The following is a 26,525-nucleotide window of genomic DNA, read 5'->3' as shown; positions in this document are numbered from 1 at the left end:
GCTAGATGTTATTTTACCAAACTTCAAGGTTTGTTTTGTATTTTGGTTAAGCCACAAGGGAAGTAAATGTAATTAACCCTAAAATTAATGGACCAACACTAAGGAGAGTGTTTTTTTTTTTTTTTTTTGTTCAAATTTCAAACGGCAACATATTAAATTTAAAACTTGATCATATAAGAATTCACATAGTAGCCCTCATATATGCCTCATTCAGCCGGGAGGGGAGTTACTACTTAGACTCCCAATTACTTAATATGATGTTATTTACCCTTCTATTATGTTATTTACACTATGAATATCTCATTTTCAATTTGATGAGACCATATTACCTTGCTCTAATTTCTTTTCCTATTCTAATTGGACGATGAAATCTAATAAAGTTAGCTTATAAGCAAGGAGAAGAAATCATGATATGAATAACGGTCTCATCAAAATGAAAATGGATAGTGGGAATACAAATAACATAACAAGGATGTAAATAACATCATCCTTACTAATTTATCTTTTACGAGTTTCACTGCAAAGTTTAATAGTCTATGATGACTATCTACATTTTGCCATTTATGAATGAAAGAAAATGTGCATTATTCAAATAGCCTCTCTCATCTTATCGATGTCCTCAATGAATGTTGCAATTTGCAAGCGTGAACATTTTAAGTGAAGCAAGGCAATATTCCAAAATTTTCCAATTTGAACATTTTTCTTTCTCTTGCCGAGCTATTAAACAAATGATAGTGCTGATATGTTAACCATCATCATCCTACTAACTGACAACCAAATTGATACTATAAAAATACATCTCAATTGTGCATAAACCGTTATACTTATTCATGGATCTAGCCAATGAATTAATCCAAGATTCTGTATCTATCTTGTATCTTTTATATAGGTTAAAATAACCAAATGAAGTTATAGTTTGAAACTTATAGTTTTGAGGTCAAGGAGCTACTCAAGAAAGTAAACTTGGATCAATTTTCAAGTCTCAATAAATGTCCAATTATACTACAGAAACAAATTTCTTGAATCAACATGCTTAACAATGAAAGCAAAATTAGGCGAAGAATAAATGTGGGTGCCGGATTACATAGCGCAAATATTTTTTATCCCTAAGGTGTCTTCTTTGTTTTCTTCAACTTTTCGTTTTCCATGTACATTTGACACTTTTCTCTATTCCATTTTCTCAAGAATTGAGAAGACAATCGGTCCAACTTCTTTCTTATTGGTTTCTTCTTCTTCAGTCCAAAAGTCTAAAGATATATAGAAGCAAAATATGCCATTGCCTTCTCTGTCTCTTTTCCCATATGTCAAACAGAGAGTTTTCTATTTAATTTAAAATTTTTTCCCTTATTCTTTTCCTTTTCTCCGATGCATGGATTTGGTTTTACCTCTTTTCCAGTATTTTTTTGTTTAGATATTCGTAGATGGTATTTTTAAGTTGGCCATTGTTTTCTTGGTTATGGACCACTGAAGTATAGCCGATGTGATCAAATTAGTTTTACAATTTTTCCATCTTTAGTTCTTTTTCTTTGTTAATGAGTTTCAAATCAATCAAAAAACAGCTCCCGGAGGCAAGTAAAACTCGGAGTTCAAGTGTTCGACGGATTACAGATTCATTTCTTTCACTTCATCTTTCAGCAGGTAGAGAATACAAATTCCAGTCTGTACTTATTATTATTTTTCTTGAAAAGGAATCAAGAAATCTCTGTTCTCACTCTTACTTTGTTTCATATATTTGTCCCTCAAAACTACTGTGTTGATGGATCGTCATCGGAAGCAGTTTTTGCACTGAAATTCACGTAAGTATCCCAATCCAGAGGAAATCAGGATTGTTCCAATGGACGGGGAAGACTCATTGTCTCCTCAGATTACATCAAAAAGGCGAAAAGGAACTGATTCTTCCAATTCAACTACTGTGGAGATGAAGGATGAGGGGAAATTATGTCTGACCAGCATAACTCCTCGGTCTAGTTACTCGACTAGGACCGATAGTAATTTGAGCAAGACACAGGGTTCATGGTCTCATTTGGCAAGAAAATGTTCACAGGTCACTGGAGGTGCTCAGAAGTCCAAGATTGCTGCTCTGTGTGAATGGCTACCAGTTTCTGGTACTGGTTCTCAGGTCCACCATTCTGAAATTAAGAAGGATTAATCAATTAGTAATCCTTCCTTTTATATTTTGACAAGTATTAATTGATTTACCTCTCCTGTATTTTCTTTTTTCAATGACAGGCTGTTGCCAACAATGATTGTTTAGCAGATGTTGTTGCATTACAAAACCAGAAACGCCTTCTTAAGGTAGTGCTTAAGTTCACTGTTTATAATATGACAATCAGTTTGAAATTTGAAATGCTAGTGTTTCATTAATCGGTTGGACAGGAGGAAGAGGACTATACAGACGAACAAGAGGAAGAGGACAGTAGTTGCTTTAGTGAAGCATTTGAGCCAGATCATCAGGTTCAGGCTGAAATTGCTAAAAACACCGTGGAACTGGAGGAAGAGCTCTCTCTTTTTCAGCAGGAAGACCAAACTTGTAACCTGAAAGAGATTGAGATCAGAACAACTTTGTCACTTTTGCAAACTCAGATTGAGGAATTGGTAGATAAATCATCTGCTAGCACCCATTATGGAACAACGTTGACAAAATTGCCAGATGAGAAAACAAATGAACTAAGAAGGTTATCTAAAGAAATGGAATTGTTAGTAAACAAGGTTGAGGTTGCTCTACAAGATGGGCAGGAGTCCCTTAAATATGTCTCAGATGGGATAATGAACTCCAAACCTCTAGAGCATTGTGTTGACATTGAAATGAAAGAACATTCATGTGATCAGAATTTATTGGTGTGTCAAAGTATAACGAATGATGGAAACAATACAGTTGCAACCAGTCTTCAGGATCAAGAAACAGAATCTTTACTTGAAAGGTTGAGCCGACTGCAAGCTGAGACGGCCAAATTTTGTATAGAGAAGGATAAGCTGCAGTTGTCAGAGAAAGAGAGCAAAAGGTTTTGTGAGTCAATCATGAGTCAGATGGTTGTTTTGCAGAATGCTATGGATTGTTTTGAAGATGAATTCAAATCCAGAATTGATGCTCTAGAACGGAAGCTACAGGTGTTGGTAGGAACTGTGCAGCACAATGGTACTTCATGGCTTGAGCAGAAAAGGGTATGTCACTCTTATTTTCGTTTTATCATTGTATAATTGGATTGCATAGTGCGCTCAGCTCTGAGATCTTAACTTTTTCCTGAGTAACATGATTTTCTAATGTCAATCTTTTGAAGTGTGAAGGATTCCCTAACCTACCAACAAAACTAAAGCCTCTTATGATGGTAACTCATGAATGGGCCTTGGTAGAAAAAGTTTTTCAACTTCATTGTCTGGCTGGGCATATCTTTACCAATATCCCATTACATCATTTTATTTAAGCTCTTAAAACTCAAAAATATGTTACCCTTTTCACTTGTCATTCTTGAAAGATGATCCCTGCATTTTGCAGTTACTTGAAGCTAAACTTGGCAGTGCTACGGCAATTCTCACTAAGGCTAGTGAGAACCTCGAACCTGATTTTGCTAAAGCTGTTGAACTTGTTCTTGATGAAATGTATGACAAGGTTGAGTCCATAAAGAGATGCTTGAAAGATGTTATTGTTGAAAGGAATGATCTGTGTAGAAAAATGCTTGATTATCAGAGACAGCTTGAGATGGCTCGAACGAATGCTGAAGAAAACAAGCAGTTTTAAACCAGAATATTGTAACAACTGTCATTTCAAGGATTATTGTTGTCTTAATAGCATGGAAGATGGAATAGTTAGCTGATCATTGACTTCTCCTTTGGTCTATCGGCACCATCCTGTCAAATTGATGAACTATCGCGCATGAGTCTTTGATTTCTGTTCCTTTTACCCTTTTGTTGTTAGGGATTCAGTGACTGCAGATGCGCTTAAGATGATAGCTTTCTGCTTTGCTGGTTTGAGCATTTGCATTATGTAAATAATCTTCATCATTTCTTACAACAATACCAATATCAGCTCTCTCATTCACCCATGCTGTCCGAATTGACTTTCAACAAGTCATGTCTTGAGTTCAAACACGAACAAAGAATTAAGATTCTTAATATAGCATTTGAATCAAAGCTCAAAAATTTAAGCTTTCAAAGGATTCGAATTCAAGCACAAGTGCTAACCATCTCTTATTTAGGAACTAGGAAGAAATCAACTAGCACATGTTTATTAAATATTTGGGAGTAGCGAAAGGGGAACAGGATTAAACCTACGTTCGAACAAACTGCACTAAGACACGGTGGTAATTCTATAAAATTTGAGAAAGATGATGAGATCAATTAACGGGAAACGGCGTGATTGGGGTTGGGAGTTTGGTACAATTGTGCGGCTACTGTGCATTTTACATGATTTGGTGTACATTTATATTTCTTTGTTGTACACCTAAACTTTATTCTTGTACACCAATTCAGCAAATTAATATAATCTTTTGAAAATGTATAACAATTCTACCAATTGTATAGCAAGCCCAACCGCATTGACTCCCAACCCCAAATTAACGGTTGTAAGACCTCATTGCCATCTTCATTGTAATAGATTATACATTTTCGATGATTAAGTTTATATATTTAGGCTTTGGAACAGGAAAATAAAATATCAATGTAGCAAGACAATGCATGCGTTTTTTTTTTTTTTTTGGTTGCTTTGGTGCTCAAGGGGCACAACCATAATTTATGGCTTCTATCTAGTACAAAAACCTACCTGCAAGACTCGCGGACATGGCTCCAAGGATCTGCCCATGCAGGAGACTGAATCCATGTAGTTAGCTATTAATTCAGTCATGGAATTTCAGATAATTTTATACATGAGATCTTTCATCCAATAAAAGATTAAATTGGAACAGCATGTTAATGAAAGGAAGACGGCACTTAGCACCAAGCTAATATTTCAATTTTGAGGGTTGGAAGGGTGTGGGAGGGGTGAGAGGGTAAAATAAAAATAAAATATATATAGATATATGTATGTATGTATGTATGTATGTGCATGTGTATATATGTGTGTGTAGAAATCTAACTAAACAATATACTAAAAAAAAGAATACAAACAAATTATATTTTCTACATTTTGGCATGTGGATAGAAATTCAATTATAATAACAAAGGTTTCGGATATTACGTACTCCAGAGGAACAACATGGAGTAGTTGCATTTCTTTCATTTTTCTATCCCTGTTAGGGATAGGGATGTCAACGGGTTGGGTTTAGATCCGAAATTTTCAATTTCGACCCGAACCGGTTTTTATGTAGTGGATCTGGACCTGACCCATATACCCAATGGGTCTTGACCTTAGAGTCCTGGAATCAGATCCGATGAGTCTTGCGTCGGGTCCAGGTTTACTCGAAAAGAAAAGGTCCAAATTTAAACATTCCAAAATTAAATAATCACAAATCCAAATTCCAAACTTAAACAAATCAAGTTACAGAACTAAATCACAAATAACTCGCAATAATCATTTCAAAACTAATCACAAACCAATCTACAAAGTCATGAATAAATTGTTAATTTGATAAAAGAATGTATTTAGAAATATTTATTTTATAATTATTAATATATTGTTCAGATTCGGGTTGGATATGCGTTGAAATCTTATATTCCATATCCGACCCATTTTTTCGTTAGAGTTAACGAATTCGGGTCTAGTTATCAGAATTATTTTTCAACCCAAATCTGGAAAATTTTATCGGATTCGGGTCCAAATCCGACCTGTTGACACCCCTAGTTGGGGATAATCAAAGATGACACCATTTATCCTTATAAAATAAATAAATAAATATTTTCCTTCCCTTAGAAAAAAAGAATATAGAATATGATTTCCTCATGCTAATTCCATGCGATAAATTGGCCACATGCTAAACAAATTCAATTGAAATACTTTAGATGAGAATATGTAAATGACTTGATGAATATTTCAATTGTGCATTCAAGGTCTTCCTCTCATACGAATTTGCTTGAAGCATAATCTCATAATCTTTTTTTTTTTCCGAAACGATATTTGATTATATTACTTTCAAAAAATATACAAGTGCGAGCAAAGGCTCGAATTGACTCTACAGCCAGTGTACTTAACACTGAGGAAACACCAAGTCCTCATCAATTGTGATGCCTAAGGCATACATGCTAATACTAGAGCTTAGATAATTTTTATCACTACGAGCTAGACAAAAGGAGCACATATGAAACAACCTTTTCAACTGTACAATGTCCTCCACCAGCGTGGCTATTCTGCTGTCACTTGCCTTCTGAGTTCGAATATGATTGAGGAGTTGCCTGTTCTTCACTTGGAACTGTACTTTCCTCTGGTGCAAAGTATTTGCTTTGCACATAGCCAGCTTTAATGCTACTGCATCGTCCACTAGCTGTACCCCTGAGCTTCTTTCCCTTAGCGCCCATCCTATCATTGGTTCTTGGTTCCTTTCAGCTGCAGTTATTCCAATGCCTAAGATAGGTTTGTCTGTTTGTCTTGTTGCCGCAACTATCATCTTCACAGTTCCCTCTTCCGGCTCTAAATGCAGGTCTTCATTGTTGTGAGTTGATGTTTCTCCTGTGCTCATCCTAGCTTCCTTCTTTGCAACTTCATCAAATTGTAGCCATTCCTCCTGTGCTTTCTTTATAATCTTCCAGGGCTGATGAACTTTCCCCGTAAATTCCATGTCATTTCTAGCCTTCCAAATGTGCCAAAGAATGTTGACAGTTAAGGCCAAATGTTGCGATCCTGCTACCCTATGCCTTGCCTCAGTGACAGAGATCCACCATCTTTTGAAACAACCATGATGTTCTTGCATCCCATCCCATTGGATTGGGGCAATGTGCCAGATATGTCTTGTTTCTCTGCAATTCAGTAGCAAATGCTCCACCGTCTCTACTTCTTCCCCACACCTTCTGCAGATGCGGTCACCTGCTTTGGTTCTGCCGTTGATTAGCTCCCGTACAGGCAGTGCGTTATTCAAACATTTCCATAGAAAAATCTTCAGCTTGTGTTTGAGCTTGAGTCTCCACATTACTTTCCACATCTTATGAGTTTGTTTCCCCCAGCTTGTAGATACCTCCCTCTGACTCACTTCTTGTGACCTTTCTTTGTTGGATACCAGCATCTTGTACCCAGAACTGACTGAGTATCTTCCATCTTCACCGTGCATCCAGAAGTAACTATCCTCTCTTCCAGCAAGACTGATTGGAATGCTCAGGATTCGTTCTGCGTCCTCTTTATTAAAATTCTGGAACACCAAATTTCTGTTCCATCTCTTCTGAATTATCAGGTCTTCCACCTTATGCAGTCTGCTATCCCTTTGTTTCATAGTTGTCACTCTTCCAGTGGTAGTATCTGGGATCCATCTGTCTTCCCATATTTGTGTACTCCTCCCATTGCCTATTCTCTTTCTAACCCCTTGCTCCACTACTTTCCTTGCTGCCATTAGGCCCCTCCATATCCAAGATGCATTCTTTGGAATTTTGCACTCAAATATGGAGCTCCTAGGGAAATATTTAGCCTTCATAACTTTACTGACCAGGAGGTTTGGATTTGTAAGAATCCTCCACACCTGTTTACCCAGCAAAGCCATGTTGAAAGCTTCCAGCTCCTTGAAACCCAACCCCCCCTTTTCCTTATCCTGAGTTAGTTTTTTCCAGGAGCACCAGTGGACCTTGTTCTTACCATTTGTTTCCCCCCACCAGTAGTTAGACATGAGAGAGCTGATGTCTTTGCATATTCTTTTTGGTATTTTGAAGCACGACATTGTGTACGTGGGCATAGCCATTGATACCGACTTGAGCATTGTCTCTTTTCCAGCTGCACTTAAAAGTCTATTCTTCCACTTGAAGATCCTATGTTGTATGTTTGTTCGCACAAAACCAAAAATCTGTTCCTTTGTTCTAGTCACCACCATTGGTAGTCCCAAGTACTTGCCTTGATTTACCTGTTGCATGTTTCCCATAATATGACAGATCTGATGCTTCTTATGTGGACACATATTTTTGCTGAAGAGTATAGAAGACTTATCCAGGTTTATCAGTTGACCTGAGGCAGCTGCGTACACTTGTAACACTCTCATCAGTTCTATTGCTTGCTGCTCGTTTGCTTTGCAGAAGATTAAGGAATCATCTGCAAAGAACAAATGAGTAAGACTTGGTCCCTGTCTGCAAATTCTCATTCCTGATATCCTCTTGTTCCCTGCTGCCTGTCTGAGAAGGCTTGAGAACCCTTCTGAGCAAAGGAGAAATAGATAGGGGGATAGGGGATCCCCTTGTCTGATGCCTCTTCCTGGGATAACATATTCTTTAACATCCCCATTTATAGAAAAAGAGTAGGTTACTGTCCTTAAACATTCCATAATCCAGTTTCTCCATTTGTTGTGGAATCCCATTTTGGCCATCATTGCATCCAAGAAGCTCCATTCTACTCTGTCATAAGCTTTGGACATGTCCAGCTTCACAGCCATGAACCCATCCTTACCTTGCCTTTTATTTTTTAGATAGTGCAAATATTCATGAGAAAGCATAATGTTGTCCAAAATTTGCCTACCAGGGATGAAGGTAGATTGGTTTTTGCAGATGCAACAATGCAAGACATTTTTAAGCCTATTTGCTAAAATTTTAGCAATGATTTTATACACGGTATTACAAAGACTTATGGGTCTAAACTGATTCAGAGAAGTGGGATTCAGTACTTTAGGTATGAGAGTGATCACCGTATGATTGACACTTTTGAAGAGATGACCATTGTGAAAAAAAGTTTGGACTGCATTTATTACATCCTTTTTGATGATGTCCCAGAATTTTTGGAAAAATATTGGCGACATACCATCAGCCCCAGGGGCCTTTTCAGGACTCATAGAGAAAAGAGCAAATTTAATCTCCTCTTCTTCCACGGGTTTAATGAGGTTTTCATTCATTTCCACTGTTATAGTGTGTGGTATACCCTCAAGTACCTCAGTTAAGTCCCCCTCTCCCCTACTGGTCAAGAGTTTCCTATAATAGTCGGCAACCTCATAGCTGAGCTCGTGCTCACTCTCAGTCCATGATCCATCTTCCCTTTGCAGCTTGTTCATCCTATTTCTCCTCCTCCTTCCTTTCACAGTTGCATGAAAGAATTTTGTGTTCTTGTCACCCTCCCTGAGCCACTGAATTCTTGATTTCTTTGACCAATACACTTCCTCTTCTCTATAAGCTTCCTTTAGCTTCCCCTTGAGCATGGCTATGCTGCCTTTGCTGGCCCTGATATCCCTGTCCTTTAGCTCGCTCATTTGCCTCTTAATCTGATCTATGTTTCTTCTTGAGTTTGCTTGGAAGGAATTTTTCCATTTCAGTAGAGCCACTCTGCAGTTCCTAATTTTTTTTGTCACTTGGAACATTCTTGATCATTCAGTTTGCAGTTCCCATGCAGTCTTAATAACCTCACCAATGTCCTCTCTTTTCAGCCATCTCTTTTCAAAATAGAATCTCTTCTTCCTCTTACTTGGCATTGGACGTGTGTCTATCATGATCATGCTGTGATCTGAAGCATAGGTCTCCATATGTCTACACTTGACTTGATCGAAAGTCTGATACCATGAATAACTGCAAAGCCCCCTATCCAACCTTTGTTTAATTTCACCTTCAGCATCCCAATTGTTACACCATGTCCATGGGTGACCTTCAAATCCAATATCAATCATCTGGTTTCCATTGATGAACTCTTTAAAGTCCCTAAAGCTTCTTTCCTCCCTCCAATTTCCACCCCATTTTTCATCATTTGAGACAATATCATTAAAGTCACCAGCTATTATCCACCTTTCTCCCCATAGTCGTTTTCTGTTCTGAATCACTTTCCATTGCTGACCTCTCACCTGATTATCACAGCTCGCATAAAGACCAATGAACCACCAGTCAATGTTAGCTTCATGGTCCTCCACATGTGCCTCAATGGTAAAGGCAGACATCAGAACCTCTTTTACTGTCACCTCCTCTTTCCATAAAAGAGCCATTCCACCTGCTTTGTTCATGGCTTCAGCTACTGCACACTCATCGAATCTTAACATATTTTTTACTTTTTCCAAATATTTTTTCCTGTTTTTGGTCTCACACAAAAAAATCATGTTTGGAGAGGAGAGGTTATTCACCTCCCTCAGTTGGGGAATTGTCAAGGGGCTCCCCACTCCTTGACAATTCCACACCAACACCTTCATTGTCTCTCTGGGGTCCAATTTGGGTTGGACCCCTCCCCCTCAGCTTCTTCCCTTCGAATACCAGCTCCAATATCATTCTTACTTTTCTTACAGCCCCCAGTTCCTCCCCCAGCAAATTCCATCTCCACCTCCATCTCGTTGATTTTCCTTTTTCCTTGATTTTTCTGATCATCATGTTTATTGTTACTATCCCTTATAGATAATCTTCTGTTCCGTGGTGGCCTCAAGGGATTCAGGATTCTTCTGATTTGTTTCAGCCCTGTCACTTTCTTCCTTTTATCTCTATCAGTATCCACCTGCATTATTTCAGTTTCTATTAGTCCTTCATCATTATGGATATGGTCCCTGTTCTGATGTTCACCATCCATTTGTTTATCCTCTTGCCTTCTTTCATCTGTGATCATTGCCTCTACAGTCTCATCAACCCCAACTTCTAGATTAGTAATGCTACTGACTCCCTCACAAGGTGTAACGTCCTCCTCCTCTGTGTCACTTCGCCTTCCCATGCATGTAGCTTGGCCTAATCCAGGTTGCGTTGTAATAATCTCCCTACCTGTAGGAGAAGGCTGAGCATGTCTCTGTTCCACAATCCCATCTCTGTTTCTTCCTGTGGGTATTCCTGGTTCCCCTCCACCCACTCCATTATTGTCTTTCCTTATCACTGGAGCTTCCTGGTTCTCTTTCTCCACCCAGTCTCCGTTTTTAAAGCTCCAATGCTGTCTTTGGGGATTATAGTTAACACTTGTTTGGTTTTTCTGAGGTGACATTTTTCTATTTCCATGCCCAGCCCGCATCCATGTACCATACTGATTGTCTCTTTTCCCTCCTACAACAAGCATAGGTTTATCACATGTTTTTTCACTGTGGCCTATTCTACCACATTTATAGCAAAAATCTGGACACCTCTCATACTTAAAGCTTGCCCATTTTGTACTCCCTGCTACCTTAACAGTTGTCCCTCTCAGCAGAGGTTGTGCAATGTCCATTAGTACTGATAGTTTGAGATGTCTTCCCTCCTTCCCACCCGTTTGTGGGATTATGACATCTCTCACTTGATGGAACACAGCACCAATCCTTCTCCCAGCTTCTTTAGACATCCAATGTACTGGTAAATTCCAAACTTGTACCCAAATTGGTGCCAGATTAAAAGCTGTTTCGTCATCCTCTATACCTTCATACCATCTATTCATCACTAATACCTGGTTATCCAGTATCCAAGGACCTCCATTCATGACTCGGTCCCTGTCATTCTCTCCTGGGAGTATGAACTGAAAAAGGTTAGGCCCTAATTCTGCTACTTTCAGGTCTCTTGGGTAGCTCCAAGCTGTGCTAACAAAGTTCTTAACTCCTGTGTAATTTGCAATCTTTTCGCCCATAATCTTTCCTAAGAGGCTGCATTGACACTCCTTAATGCCTATGGCCAGCTCCTCCCTGCCCACATCAGTAACCTGAAGTTCCTTACTCGAAAGCTCAAAGCTTTGCAGTATTTCTGCCAGCTCCTCAGCCATGGGACTTGAAAAGAGGTATAACTGGTACACCACACACTATCACAGCAGAAAAAAGAAAACACCAAGAAAGCTACACGGAAAAAACAGACAATATGCTTTTTATCTATGTAAATGCAGATCTGGTAGGCAAGTAGAAAATGTAGAAAAGCCCCTATCACTAATGCATAAAAACAAAGCAAGGTAAGATCAGGTACCAGCCATGAGAAAGCCTTTATGTTTCATCACACCACAGTAAATATCTCTTAATTGTCGCTTTAAATGCTTCCTTCGTGGTAGATCCGGACAAAAGACTTGGTTTAAGGTTGTCTGAGATTGTGGAGACCGCCAGCAATTTGGATCTTGTTGACCTTGAAAGCTTTTTTGTCACTTTCTGGTCTCCCACTACGGAAAGAAAAAGCTCCCTTTCTAAGAGAGAGAGAGAGCCCCTACTGATTTTCAGACAAATTTCTAAGCTGTAGGAATGGGATGGAAAACTTTCACCATTAAAGTATTATTTTTCTATTGAACAATGAAGGTCTTCTTCTAACCTTCTTTTTACTATTCTTTCCTCTTTTACCATATCCATGTTGGTTTCATTTTTGCGTACCCGATTAATAATCACATTTCACACGAACATGCATGTGCTCATAAGGTATGTTTTATCTCTCACTATATTTTTCATACAAGTTTAATGATCAATATTATGTCGTGATTAATATTTAAGTTAATTTAGACTGTATATTTCTAATTTTAATGATCATTACAAAAGAAAAAGAAAAAGTCTTACCTACAATTTAATTTGTGAGGCAATGGTTGAAGCAATGATAGGGTGTTAATTGTTAGTAATTTTATTGTTAATTCTCCTCTTTATCCTTGCCAAATATTGCTTTAATTGTCAATATATATTTATATTTGGTATTTGGATATACTTTCAGAAAGTGGAGCAGAAACCTTCTTGAGAAGATTATTGTGAAACTCTATACAATTGGCCCATATGCATGGTGTAAACCAACGTCCTTTTCTTTCTATGATGAAAAGGAATTGAATTGCATTTGGCTGGCCAACATCTCAATTAGGCGGGGACCGCGAAGACTTGACCATTGTGTAAAGACACATTTTTTGGTTTGCTTTCTTATTTGTGAACGTGTGCACTTGGTCAAAGGAAACCGACAAACCATAGTTGGCTTTGCTTTTGTTTTCGGTGGAGTTGATTAGGTAGGGAAGGAATGTTTTCTTTTGTAAGCGTGGAGTGAAGTTTTGAATTGGCTTGTTTTTATATGGGGGAGAGCCGCACATTTCCAGAGCTCAGTTTTCTTCTTCTCTTCCGTCTGGAAAGAGGAGTTTTTAGTTTTGGGGTGAAGATTTCTTGCGTGTCTAGTTTTCTTCTTCTCTTCCATGAGACTATTTTTATTGTATTAGACTACAGAGAATATAATTCTTATTTTTAATTATTAGTAAGAGATAAATGTCTTTGAGTTCAATTAAATTGCGTGAGAATTTTCTTATGAGGCGTGGCTAATTTTCTCCTCTAGTCAAGGATCAACGCGAAGACACAGTCCCAAATATCTGTGAGATCTAATTAATTTTACGTGTTCCTTAATTTGTTAATATTTGCATGTTTTCTATTTTAATTTCCATAGGATTATTTTGTTAATTGGATATCAAGGGCCCGATGTGCAATTTGACTTATTAATCTCCTATCAAATTAATCAATTAAATCCGTAATTGTTTAGTTGGTTAATATTAGTGACAACTAGTATTTTCACATACTAGGAGAACATGCAATCTGATTTAAATAACCCTCGTAGCGTGTTATTAATTTGGGTTAGGCTTTTCTAGTTTTTAATGCAATTAGGAAATTAATTCCTACGGTCGTACCTAGGAGTATTTCATGGTTAGGAGTAATCAACGGTCGTACCTTGGTTATCAATAAATTAAGGAAAAGCTGGTCGTTAGAGTTTATCGGCGACTATAACTAGCCTATTAATAAAATTAAGTGAACCTTCTTTGCATCAATGATCGGATGAATGGACTGTGTCTGCGTAGTTGTATCCTTGGCTAGAATTTATTTATCATTTATTTAATTGCTATTTATAATTGTATTAATTAATTAATTATTTTTGGTTAAATTATTTAATTATTTTTAGTTTATTTCTGATAAAAATCCCCCGTGTCCCGAACTTGAAAAGAATCGAATTTTTCCCAGTCCCTGTGGATTCGACCCTACTCACTACTATACACAGAAAATTCATTTTTCTCGAGTAGGTATTTATTATTGCACAGGCTCGACACCTGTCAATTTTTGGCGCCGTTGCCGGGGACTGGCGTTAATCATTTGTTTCTTTTTAAGTTCATATTTTTTTTCTGGTATTTTTCTTGTTTATGCCTCGCTCTTCTCGTACAGGCGAATTAATTTTCGACCCTGAAGTAGAGAAGACCGCGCGTAGAACGAGAAAAGAAACCAGGCGGCTTAGGGAGGAGCAATACGATATTGCACCTCAGGAACTTGATCCAAAGGTTGAGCCGACAAATTTGTCTGGTGACAATTCAAGTGATTCAGACCAAGAGGAAGTCACTATGGCAAATGCACGAACACTAAGGGAGTTGGCTGCTCCTGATTTAAATCAGCAGCCCTTGTGCATTACTTTTCCACATTTAAATGATGACACTCCCTTTGAACTAAAATCTGGTCTAATTCATCTCTTGCCATCTTTTCATGGTCTACCAGGTGAGGAGCCCTACAAGCACTTGCAAGAGTTTGACGTCGTTTGCAACAGTATGAAGCCTCCGGGAATTACAGAAGAGCAAATAAAGATGAGGGCTTTCCCCTTCTCTTTGAAGGACTCCGCAAAAGACTGGCTCTACTACCTACCGCCTGGTAGTATCACCACGTGGGACCAACTGAAGAAAAAATTCTTGGACAAGTACTTTCCGGCATCTCGAGCTGCAAGCCTAAGGAAGGAGATATGTGGTATCAAACAACACCCAAGTGAATCTCTCTATGAGTACTGGGAGAGATTTAAGAAACTGTGCACCAAATGCCCTCAGCATCAGATAAGTGAGCAACTGCTCATTCAATATTTCTATGAGGGGTTGCTTTTCAGGGACAGAAGCATAATCGATGCTGCAAGTGGAGGGGCGTTGGTGAACAAAACCCCTCGAGGAGCATGGGAGTTGATTGAAGGGATGGCTGAGAACTCACAGTAGTTTGGTTCAAGAGAGGACATCCCGACGCGTAGGGTGAATGAGGTGGAAACGTCCTCTATCCAATAGCAGATCTCCGAATTAACATCTTTCGTAAGACAATTAGTTGTGGGGAGTGCTTCACAAGTCAAAGTGTGTGGGGTGTGCACTGCCGTAGGTCATCCTACGGAAATGTGTCCACTGGTTCAAGAAGAAACTGCAGAACAGGTGAACATGGCTGGCCACGCGCCTGCGCCAAGAAAGCAGTACGACCCGTACTCAAACACCTACAATCCTGGTTGGAGGGATCACCCCAACCTTAACTATGGAGGAAATAGGCAGTCTAACTTTGTGCCAAATAGACAGCAAGGGCACCAACAGCAGTATCATCCTCGCCTACCACCACCACCACTCCCTTCAAACTCAAGTCCGTCCATGGAAGAGATGATGAAGCAATTACTTGCTAATCAACAAAATACGGATTCAGACCTGCAAAGCATGAGAAATCAACTGGGACAGGTGCAATCATTGCAAAATCAAATGAATCAAATGGCTATAACAATCAACCGTTTGGAGTCCCAAGTTCAAGAAAAGTTGCCATCTCAACCTGAGGCGAATCCAAAGAATGTAAGCGCAATGACCTTAAGGAGTGGCAAGAAAGTTCAAGGACCCGAACCGGTGATTCCTAAAAACAAGGACGAGGAACGGATTGAGAAAGAATTGGAAGAGGAGGGCAGAGACAACAAAAATGCAAAGGTACCCTCGAACCCAATTCTTACAGCTAAAACTAATCCACCTCCCTTTCCTAGCAGGTTAGAGAAACCAAAGAAGCAAGACAAGGAAAAAGAGGTCCTGGAGATCTTTCGCAAGGTGGAGATCAACATACCCCTACTGGATGCGATTAAACAAGTACCCAGGTACGTAAAATTTTTGAGGGACCTGTGTGCCAACCGCAAGCGGTTGAAGGGGGATGAACGAGTTATAGTTGGGGAGAATGTTTCAGCAATTCTACAAAGAAAGCTTCCACCGAAATGCGGAGATCCAGGTATGTTTACTATTCCTTGTAGGATAGGTAATACTTTGATTGGAAAGACCATGTTAGACCTGGGAGCCTCAATTAATGTCATGCCAAAGTCCATTTATGCTTCCTTAAACTTAGGCCCTTTGAAAGAGACTGGGATAATAATTCAATTAGCTGACAGGACCAATGCATACCCTGACGGGTTGATTGAAGATGTTTTGGTAAAAATTAATGAATTGGTTTTTCCAGCTGATTTTTATGTGCTCGACATGGAGGATGAACACTCCCGTGATCCGTCACCTTTGTTGTTAGGTAGACCCTTTTTGAGCACAGCCCGAACCAAAATTGATGTTAATAAGGGTACTTTGTCTATGGAATTTGATGGTGAGATTGTTCACTTTAACATCTTTGAAACCATGAAATATCCATCCGATTCAAATATTGGCTCTGTTTTCTCGATAAATGTTATTGACCCTGCTATACAGGAGGTTTTTGAAATTGAAGGCAGGGATGAACTAGAGGTCGTCCTGACCAGGCACTTTGAGTCCGAAACAACCTCTAGGGTAGAGTTGAGTGAAGAGCTTAAATGCGTGATTGGATCGTTGCAAACGTTACCAACCACGAAGACAAGGTATGATCTTGCACCGATTTTCATACCCGAACCTCATCAAAGGTTACTTCCATCTATGGTGCAGGCACCTGTCTTGGAACTAAAACCACTGCCGAAACACCTAAAGTATGTATACTTAGGTGAAGGGGAGACACTTCCAGTGATCATCTCCGCGGGTTTATCAAAGGTTCAAGAAGAGAAACTACTTCGAGTTCTTAGGGAACACAAGCAGGCGATAGGATGGACCATCGCCGACATCAAGGGAATTAGCCCTGCGGTGTGTATGCACCGAATTCGACTCGAGGAGAATGCTAAACCCGTACGGCAAGCTCAACGGAGATTAAATCCTCTCATGATGGAGGTCGTAAAGAAAGAGATTTTAAAACTGCTGGACGTTGGAATTATATTTGCAATATCAGATAGCCCGTGGGTAAGTCCAGTACAGGTGGTCCTGAAGAAGGCAGGGGTGACAGTGGAATCAAACCAAGAGGGTGAGCTCGTACCAATTCGAAAGCCCACCGGATGGCGACAGTGTATCGATTACCGAAAGCTAAATGCCGTCACGAAAAAAGACCATTTCCCCCTCCCTTTCATTGACCAGATGGTGGAGCGATTAGCATGTCGAGCTTACTATTGTTTCTTGGATGGATTTTCAGGTTATTTTCAAATTGCCATCGCACCCGACGACCAAGAGAAGACTACTTTCACCTGCCCATTTGGAACATTTGCATACCGAAGGATGCCATTTGGATTGTGTAATGCACCTGCTACCTTTCAAAGATGCATGATAAGTATCTTTTCAGAATATGTTGAGAAGATTATTGAGGTTTTCATGGACGATTTTAGTGTATATGGTGAAAGTTTTGAAAACTGTCTAGATAACCTGAAATTGATCTTAGTAAGGTGTATAGAAACTAATCTCGTGCTTAATTGGAAAAAATGTCATTTTATGGTTGAACACGGGATAGTTTTGGGTCATGTTGTTTCATCTACAGGTATTGAGGTTGATAAGGCAAAAATAGATGTTATATCTACTTTACCTTACCCCGCGAGTGTGCGGGAAGTTCGTTCCTTCTTGGGTCACGCAGGTTTCTATAGAAGGTTCATCAAGGACTTCTCAAAAATTGGAGCACCCTTGTTCCAACTTTTGCAAAAAGATGTATCCTTCGAATTTGATGAAACATGTAAGGGGGCATTCAATAAGTTAAAGGAGTTATTGACCACCTCACCTATTATCCAACCCCCTGACTGGAACCTCCCATTCGAGATCATGTGCGACGCCAGTGACTATGCAGTTGGTGCGGTATTGGGTCAAAGAGTAGGAAAAGCAGCTCATGCTATTTACTACGCATCTCGAGCCTTGAATGGAGCTCAATTGAACTATTCAACCACCGAAAAGGAGCTTTTAGCAGTTGTTTTTGCCTTAGAGAAATTTCGGTCTTATTTACTTGGTGCTAAAGTTATTATTTTTTCTGATCATGCAGCTTTGCGGTATCTGCTGACCAAAAAAGAGGCAAAACCGCGATTGATACGGTGGATATTGTTGCTACAGGAGTTCAACCTGGAGATCCGAGATAAGAAAGGGGCGGAGAATCTGGTAGCAGATCACTTGAGTCGAGTACAAGTCATCGAAGATGACATCCCATTGAGAGACGCATTCCCCGAGGAGCATTTATTTTCTATTAACTCATCTTTACCTTGGTATGCAGATATTGTTAATTTTCTAGTCACTGACAAATTTCCTACAGGATGGCCTAAGGCAAAGAGAGACAAGTTGAGGAGCGATGCAAAGTTCTACATTTGGGATGATCCTTACCTCTGGAAGCGGGGTGCTGATCAAATCATCCGTAGATGTGTAAGTGAAGTTGAATTTCAATCTATTCTAGCCTATTGTCACTCTTTTGCATGTGGAGGTCACTTTGGACCGAAGAGAACGGCTCGTAAGGTGCTAGAGAGTGGATTCTATTGGCCAACTCTATTCAAGGATGCCTACTCATTTTGTAAGTCATGTGATAAGTGTCAAAGAGTGGGTAATATCTCTCGTAGGGATCAAATGACTCAAACCCCAATGATTTTTGTTGAAATTTTTGACGTTTGGGGCATTGATTTTATGGGTCCTTTTCCTTCTTCCTTTGGTTTTTTGTATATATTGCTTGCTGTAGATTATGTTTCGAAATGGGTAGAAGCAAAGGCCACCCGCACTAATGATTCCAAAGTGGTTACAGAATTCGTTAAGTCTAATATTTTTGTTCGCTTTGGGATGCCGCGAGCAATTGTAAGTGATCGGGGTACTCATTTCTGCAACAAAAAGATCGCTGCAATTTTTAGGAGATATGGTGTCTTGCACAAAGTCTCTACATCATACCATCCTCAGACAAATGGTCAGGCGGAAGCATCGAACCGAGAGATCAAATCAATTCTAGAAAAGATGGTCCGACCCGATAGGAAGGATTGGAGTGTGAGACTAGATGATGCACTATGGGCATATAGGACGGCATATAAGACACCCATTGGCATGTCCCCTTACCGATTGGTATTTGGAAAGCCATGTCATCTCCCGGTCGAGTTTGAGCATAGAGCATTTTGGGCGGTCAAACAATGCAACATGGATATCGAGGAAGGCGGAATTCAAAGAAAGTTACAATTACTAGAGTTGGAAGAAATTCGAAATGAAGCATACGAGAATGCAGTGATCTATAAGGAGAAGAATCGGATCTTTCATGACCAACAGATCTCTAGGAAGACATTCGTCTGCGGGCAAAAAGTTTTACTATACCACTCCAAATTGAAACTATTTCCAGGTAAATTACGTTCTCGTTGGATTGACCCTTTTGTTGTGACTAATGTCTTTCATTATGGTGCAGTAGAGATCCAAAGTTTGAAAACGGAGAAGAAATTTGTGGTGAATGGTCATCGTCTCAAGCCGTATTATGAAAGATTTCCAATTGAACGGGTGGAGATGATACAACTGGAAGACCCGATTTGCTTAGTTTAAGCAAATTCTGGACTCCGTCTAGCCAAAGACGTTAAAAAAAGGCGCTTTTGGGAGGCAACCCAATTTTTGATTTTGTTGGTTTTTGTTGTGCGATTCGTTAAATATGTCGTTTCTCATCTGGGTATTGCTTAAATTTGATATTTTTCTCTACTATGATCAGGACAGGTGATCATGGCGTGCCCATGCGAAGAAGGCACGCATTAAAGTTCCAACTTCAAGGTTTTGGAAAAGTGACCAAATGAGGCAAAAAAGGCGAAATTTGATCAAAGATCTCAATACCTCAAATTCAGTAATTGTGGTTTTTGATGCATTAAAGAGGTTTAGAATGCATGTTTAGATCATTTTACATGTGCGTGAATGGTTTATTTTGACATAGAAATGATCTATGATGCATTTTGGGAAATTGGGGTATCATTTGTAATTATTCCAAAGTTGAATTTCTGCTAAATTTTGCAGCAGAAAACGCGTTTTTTAATGAAACGCGCCACTGAATCGCGTTTTCATAGAATCGCGTTTTCAAATCTGCGCCTATAATTAAGAAAACGCGCCTTAAAAACGCGACAGGAAGTCGCGTTTTCTACCCAGTCGCGTTTTCCAGCCTGTTCAGAAACCAAAAACGCGTCTTCAAATACGCGACTTAAAGTCGCGTTTTTTCACGTAGTCGCGTTTTCAATGCTGCAAATTTGGTGAAGAAACGCGACTTCATAAAACGCACCTTGAGGCGCGTTTTCTTGAGGCGCGTTTTCTGAGCACAATGATCTGACCTCGGATCCTTTCAAAAACGACCTCGGATCCTTTTAAAAACGAAGGTTTGGATCACTTTTCAACTTTACTTTTCTTCATGTTGGCTTGTTTTTAGTAAGTTTTAGTTCTTCGATTAATGTTTGTGTGTTTTGTAGGTGGCAATGGCAAGAGTTCATGCAAATGATCTCAATTGCAAGGGTGTTTATATTAAGGCAAAAAGGGAGTTTTCATGTTCAATTGCTGCATTTCATGCATTTAAAGTGTTTCATGTTTAAGTTATATTCATGCATGATCATATTAAATTTGAATTTTATTCAAAGAACATGAAGTAGGTTGAATGTGGAAGGTTGGCCAAGCAAATTTGGAGGAAAAACTGCAGAAAACAGCTTTTTCTGCAGCAAATCCGGCCATAAATCCGGATTTTGTCCAGAATGCTCAAAAAAAAAAAAATTTGTATTCTTTCTTTCCTTCTTTTCTTCTTTCTTTCTTCTTTTCTTCCCCGCTGCTTGCCCTTTTTCCCCCTTTTCTTTTCTTCTTCATTCGCCGCCGCCAGAAGCTCCGCTGACCCACGACAGCCGCGGCAACTGGCTCGCGCGCCGCTCCTCCCTGCCGCTCGTCGACGCTGCCCACGCCGGACGCCGCTGCCGCAACCGCCGCCCACCCCAGCTTTTCTCGCCGCTGCCTCGGCTCTCCTCGCCAAGGGTGACCACCAGCTCATCTCACCTCCTTCACCCTTGTCATAGCCACCGCCTCCAAGATCCGCCTGAAGCCCCGAAAGCCGCGCACCACCAGATCCAGCTGCCGCAAACTCTTCTCTCTCACAGCCACCACCTTCATCGCACCACTGGCTTCGTATGCACGCGCCTGCCTCAATCTCTTTCTATTATTTTTTTCATTTTCTTATTTTATTATTGCAGTATGTTTTTATTATTTTTATTACAGTACGTTTTTGAAAATTTTGCGTGTTTGGACTACCTGACATTTCTATTCCTCCTTAGTTGGGTACTTCTGTGTTACTTTGCTTGTTTCTTTTCACTTTGCTTGATTTTTATTTATTTAGTAGATTGACTTGTGGTTAGTCGTGGATTTACTTATTCTGCTGTACTTTGTGTCTAACTGTGGGTAATTTGCTACAGTTGTTTGTTCAATTGGGAGGTGCCTTTAACACTTAAATTTACTTATTGAAGTAGATTGCCTTCAATTGCCTTATATGAGAGCCTTTTGTCTGTTTGCATTTCAATTACTACATTGATTGGGGTGATTTTGAGGTGCATTATTATTACATTTGGCTAAGTTTGGAACCACGAGTGTTTATTGATTGCATTTGTTATAAGTGTTGAGATATCTGTATAACTTGCGAGTGAATGCAGTGTGCATTTTGTTCATTGAATTGATTTTTCATTTGTTAGTGCTTTGAATTTCTTGTTTCCATTATTCGTTAGCAACTGTTGTCTATTGTGGTTTGGAGTGCAATTTGGAAAGAATGGTGAAACCACGATCCCGACCTTTTGACCTCCGCTTCGCCTCCTCCAACTACAGGTGCTAATAGCTGGCACCAGCTTCAGGGGAGTTTCGTTGTCCTTCTTCTTATTTTTACTGTTTCATTATCACATTGAGGGCAATGTGTGATTTAAGTGTGGGGGGGATTTGGGTTTAGTTTTGATTGGTGTTTCTTTAATTTGCTGCCTTTCTTACTAGTGTTTTGATGAATAAATGTGGCATCTCACTCGTCTATTGCTGGTTATGATTTATTCTATGAATTTAGTTTAAGTGGCAAGTAAAAGCATGTTATCTTGGTGAATATCATGAGTTTAATGACTTGGTGCAAATTGTGGTTAAATTGTTTAGGCAATATAAATATTTTACTAGCAATTGTTGTGTGGATTAGGCAATTGTTGATCTTAGTTCTCCATATTAGGAGATGACGTGGGCCATGATCTTTAATTATCTGGTTTTCTGGTGCTTTAATTGTGATTAATAAATGACCCTACTCCGCTAGTGTCGTCACCCAGTAACCGGGAGTCTTCACCACAAGTGTCGACTTTCGCGTCAAAAAGTGACTATATATATGAGTAGTTAGTCCTGAAGCTGTGAAGAGTTGAGTAACTGGGCTCTTTCATCTAAAAATGTCAGAGTTCACGTCAAAAGACTTGAATAGCTTGGGACTGAGCATTTATTGAAAAAAAAAAAAAGAGAAAAGAAAATAATAAGTAAGTTTATGATCATGTTGGCCTGCCGATCCTTGTTCTTCAATGTTGAGATTTTGATTTTCAATTGACCCAATTGCTAACTTTTGCTAGTTTAATATTTTGATTTCTTAGACGACTTAGCCATGAATTGGACGAGTCTATGATTTCAGGAGCTAACCGGGAGAAATATGTCTTGACACTTAACCACTAAAACTTGATTTTGGGATAAGCGTAGCTTGGCAGTAAATGAAATGAGAGTTAGCCATTGTTGAGTTTAGTGTTCCCATGCTTGAGGACAAGCATGATTTAAGTGTGGGGGGAATTGATAGGGTGTTAATTGTTAGTAATTTTATTGTTAATTCTCCTCTTTATCCTTGCCAAATATTGCTTTAATTGTCAATATATATTTATATTTGGTATTTGGATATACTTTCAGAAAGTGGAGCAGAAACCTTCTTGAGAAGATTATTGTGAAACTCTATACAATTGGCCCATATGCATGGTGTAAACCAACGTCCTTTTCTTTCTATGATGAAAAGGAATTGAATTGCATTTGGCTGGCCAACATCTCAATTAGGCGGGGACCGCGAAGACTTGACCATTGTGTAAAGACACATTTTTGGTTTGCTTTCTTATTTGTGAACGTGTGCACTTGGTCAAAGGAAACCGACAAACCATAGTTGGCTTTGCTTTTGTTTTCGGTGGAGTTGATTAGGTAGGGAAGGAATGTTTTCTTTTGTAAGCGTGGAGTGAAGTTTCGAATTGGCTTGTTTTTATATGGGGGAGAGCCGCACATTTCCAGAGCTCAGTTTTCTTCTTCTCTTCCGTCTGGAAAGAGGAGTTTTTAGTTTTGGGGTGAAGATTTCTTGCGTGTCTAGTTTTCTTCTTCTCTTCCATGAGACTATTTTTATTGTATTAGACTACAGAGAATATAATTCTTATTTTTAATTATTAGTAAGAGATAAATGTCTTTGAGTTCAATTAAATTGCGTGAGAATTTTCTTATGAGGCGTGGCTAATTTTCTCCTCTAGTCAAGGATCAACGCGAAGACGCAGTCCCAAATATCTGTGAGATCTAATTAATTTTACGTGTTCCTTAATTTGTTAATATTTGCATGTTTTCTATTTTAATTTCCATAGGATTATTTTGTTAATTGGATATCAAGGGCCCGATGTGCAATTTGACTTATTAATCTCCTATCAAATTAATCAATTAAATCCGTAATTGTTTAGTTGGTTAATATTAGTGACAACTAGTATTTTCACATACTAGGAGAACATGCAATCTGATTTAAATAACCCTCGTAGCGTGTTATTAATTTGGGTTAGGCTTTTCTAGTTTTTAATGCAATTAGGAAATTAATTCCTACGGTCGTACCTAGGAGTATTTCATGGTTAGGAGTAATCAACGGTCGTACCTTGGTTATCAATAAATTAAGGAAAATCTGGTCGTTAGAGTTTATCGGCGACTATAACTAGCCTATTAATAAAATTAAGTGAACCTTCTTTGCATCAATGATCGGATGAATGGACTGTGTCTGCGTAGTTGTATCCTTGGCTAGAATTTATTTATCATTTATTTAATTGCTATTTATAATTGTATTAATTAATTAATTATTTTTGGTTAAATTATTTAATTATTTTTAGTTTATTTCTGATAAAAATCCCCCGTACCCGAACTTGAAAAGAATCGAATTTTTCCCAGTCCCTGTGGATTCGACCCTACTCACTACTATACACAGAAAATTCATTTTTCTCGAGTAGGTATTTATTATTGCACAGGCTCGACACCTGTCAAGCAAGATAAGTTAAGCTATTTATAGATTAAACAGCATAAAAAGATCCTTATTTTGATGCACACCCAATTAACGAATACAGCATGCATGTTGATTTACTTTAACAACTAATGCTCATATTCCAGCAGCAGTGAATCAAGCAACATTGGCCGCAAGAATAAAGGCAAAACTAAAGTTATGTATTTCTCTGCGAACCAAGGACAGTCTTATAGCTTTGTCTGAGTGCAAAGGCTATTTGGTGCACCAAGGGTCAAATCCTCTAAATGAAATGAAATTAAACCCAATTAGATATGGATTCTTATTTTATATTTTCTTTTCTTTTTTGACAATGTTATTTGTCCAAAAATTTTTCTATTGTATAGGTGATCTATAAAAAATCATATAACATTCACGTACTATTTGTTAAGAATTCTTTTTTAAAAAATTTTAACAAGTACGTACTCATTAGATACCATTGTAATAATATATCCTTTTAGATGATGCATTCAAGATTTGATCTTTTACCACTAAATTCAAAGTGGAGAAATGCTCACTGCACTGTATCTTATCCAGTCCCGCCACTCTTAAAAGATGCATTCAACTTTTACTCTATGTAAATAAATTTAAAATAGAAAAATTCTCACCAAGAACTATTTGCAGCAATTGAACTGAGTTAAAGAATGTCACTATCATACATTATAGATCTATCTATATTTAAATTTGCTTGATCCATAATCTTAGGATCATTTGCAAAATTTTCAAACAAAATTCAGGAGTTGAAGGTATGAGATGGCCCACTTCCACCATTAAACTCTTCTTTTCCTATTAAACAATTAGGCATGTCAATGTGCAAGGTTTGGGTTGGATCCCTTTGATCCAGATCCAAATCCATTTAATTTAGTTAAACCCATACCTAAATCCAGATCTTTTTGGGTTTGAAAAAGTAAGTCCATACCCAAATCCTTATGGATCTGAGTATCTAATGGGTATCCATGGGTATTTTCTGAACATACTTAAGTAAAAATGTATTTAAAATATATAAAGTTCATAAATAATATAAATACCATCCAATTTTTGTTTTCAAATAATAAAATTAACATTCAACAAGTTGAATGCAATATTGTGAACTCAAAGAAAGAATTATTGTTGACTACTTCTATATATTTTCAAAGATTCACCTGCATTCACATCCAATATTTCATTTTATTTGCCTTTACCTTTTCTCATTTTCTTGAAAAAGTTTGTACCAATTATATTGACAATTAGGATTAGTTTTTAAAAAAGAAAAAGAAAACGACCATAACATATATAAATATTTAGTCTTATTAAAAAAATGTAATTTTGTACCACTTTTTCTTTTTTAAATCTCAATGTTGGTAGATATCTCACAATCCAGCACTAAAATAGTGAATAAGATAAAAGTCATTTGATTAAGGACTGGTGGCAAATAAATAATAGAATAAAAAAATTTATAAACATTTGTTCATTTTTTTGATTCAGTCCAATCATCAGTAATCACTAATGTTTCAACCATATCTAGAAGCAATTTAGCATGAGTCTTATTAATCACCCAACCACCAATACTAAATGCAGATTCTGATGCCATAAAATCTTATTGTGTTCGATCCAATAACTATAAAATATTATATTATTTTATGAATTTACTAATATAGATATTATTTAATTAAACATATATGAGTTGGGGTAAGATCTGGCATGGATCTGGATTTGAATATAGATTCTAGAAAACTAGACCCTATCCAGACCCACGACTCTCTCACAGGATCTGGATTTGAGAAATTAAATCCAAACCCTACCCAAATATAATGGGTCTGGATTGGATCTGAGTAAGATCCGACCCATTGACATGCCTAAAAACAATGAAGAGATCTTCTTCTAACCTTCTTTGGTCTATTTTTTTTCCTCTTCCTACCATTTTTTGGAGATGATTTCTACCTTAAAGCTGCGGCCCATTATGGCGAGACTGTAATTGTTGCCCGGTTGAATGGCGACCTCCAAGGTACGAATCTAAAAATTAAAGTACATTAGACTCTTTACAGACACTACAACAAAAATGGCCTTTAGCGGCATTTAAAGGTGTCAGTATAGAGAATCTAACCTGACACTTTATCTATCCTGACACCCAGGGCGAGTGTTGTCCCTTCCAATGTGGGGATAGCCTCAAATCTTTAGCAGCATTCAAATGTGTCAGGCAAACCATGGTGCTATATCTTTACCTCTGCCAACAAAATCCTTTTTTTGTGATAACCGAAAGTGTCTGTATAGCGTTAGGACATCAGTAGGGAA

At 38.4% G+C, this 26,525-nt stretch overlaps 1 protein-coding gene and 1 non-coding gene across 2 annotated transcripts; both read right to left on the bottom strand.

Annotated features, from left to right (window-relative positions):
• Window positions 1-9,407: 9,407 nt before the first annotated feature.
• LOC140011405 (uncharacterized) lies at window positions 9,408-10,067 on the bottom strand. Its single transcript, XM_072060201.1, has one exon. It carries the CDS (start codon window positions 10,065-10,067, stop codon window positions 9,408-9,410), a length of 660 nt encoding a protein of 219 aa, XP_071916302.1.
• Window positions 10,068-14,650: 4,583 nt separating this feature from the next.
• LOC113702582 (small nucleolar RNA R71) lies at window positions 14,651-14,757 on the bottom strand. Its single transcript, XR_003451219.1, has one exon. It is a non-coding gene; the product is annotated as a small nucleolar RNA R71 (small nucleolar RNA).
• Between the last annotated feature and the right edge of the window lie 11,768 nt (window positions 14,758-26,525).

This window comes from Coffea arabica, chromosome 7e, assembly GCF_036785885.1.
Source record: "Coffea arabica cultivar ET-39 chromosome 7e, Coffea Arabica ET-39 HiFi, whole genome shotgun sequence".
NCBI classification, from domain to species: Eukaryota; Viridiplantae; Streptophyta; class Magnoliopsida; order Gentianales; family Rubiaceae; genus Coffea; species Coffea arabica.
This window is presented reverse-complemented; position numbering and strand designations above follow the sequence as displayed.

Bases quoted from the DNA above. Each gene is read 5' to 3' on its own strand.
- LOC140011405 (XM_072060201.1), bottom strand. From the start codon at position 10,067: ATGTTAAGATTCGATGAGTGTGCAGTAGCTGAAGCCATGAACAAAGCA.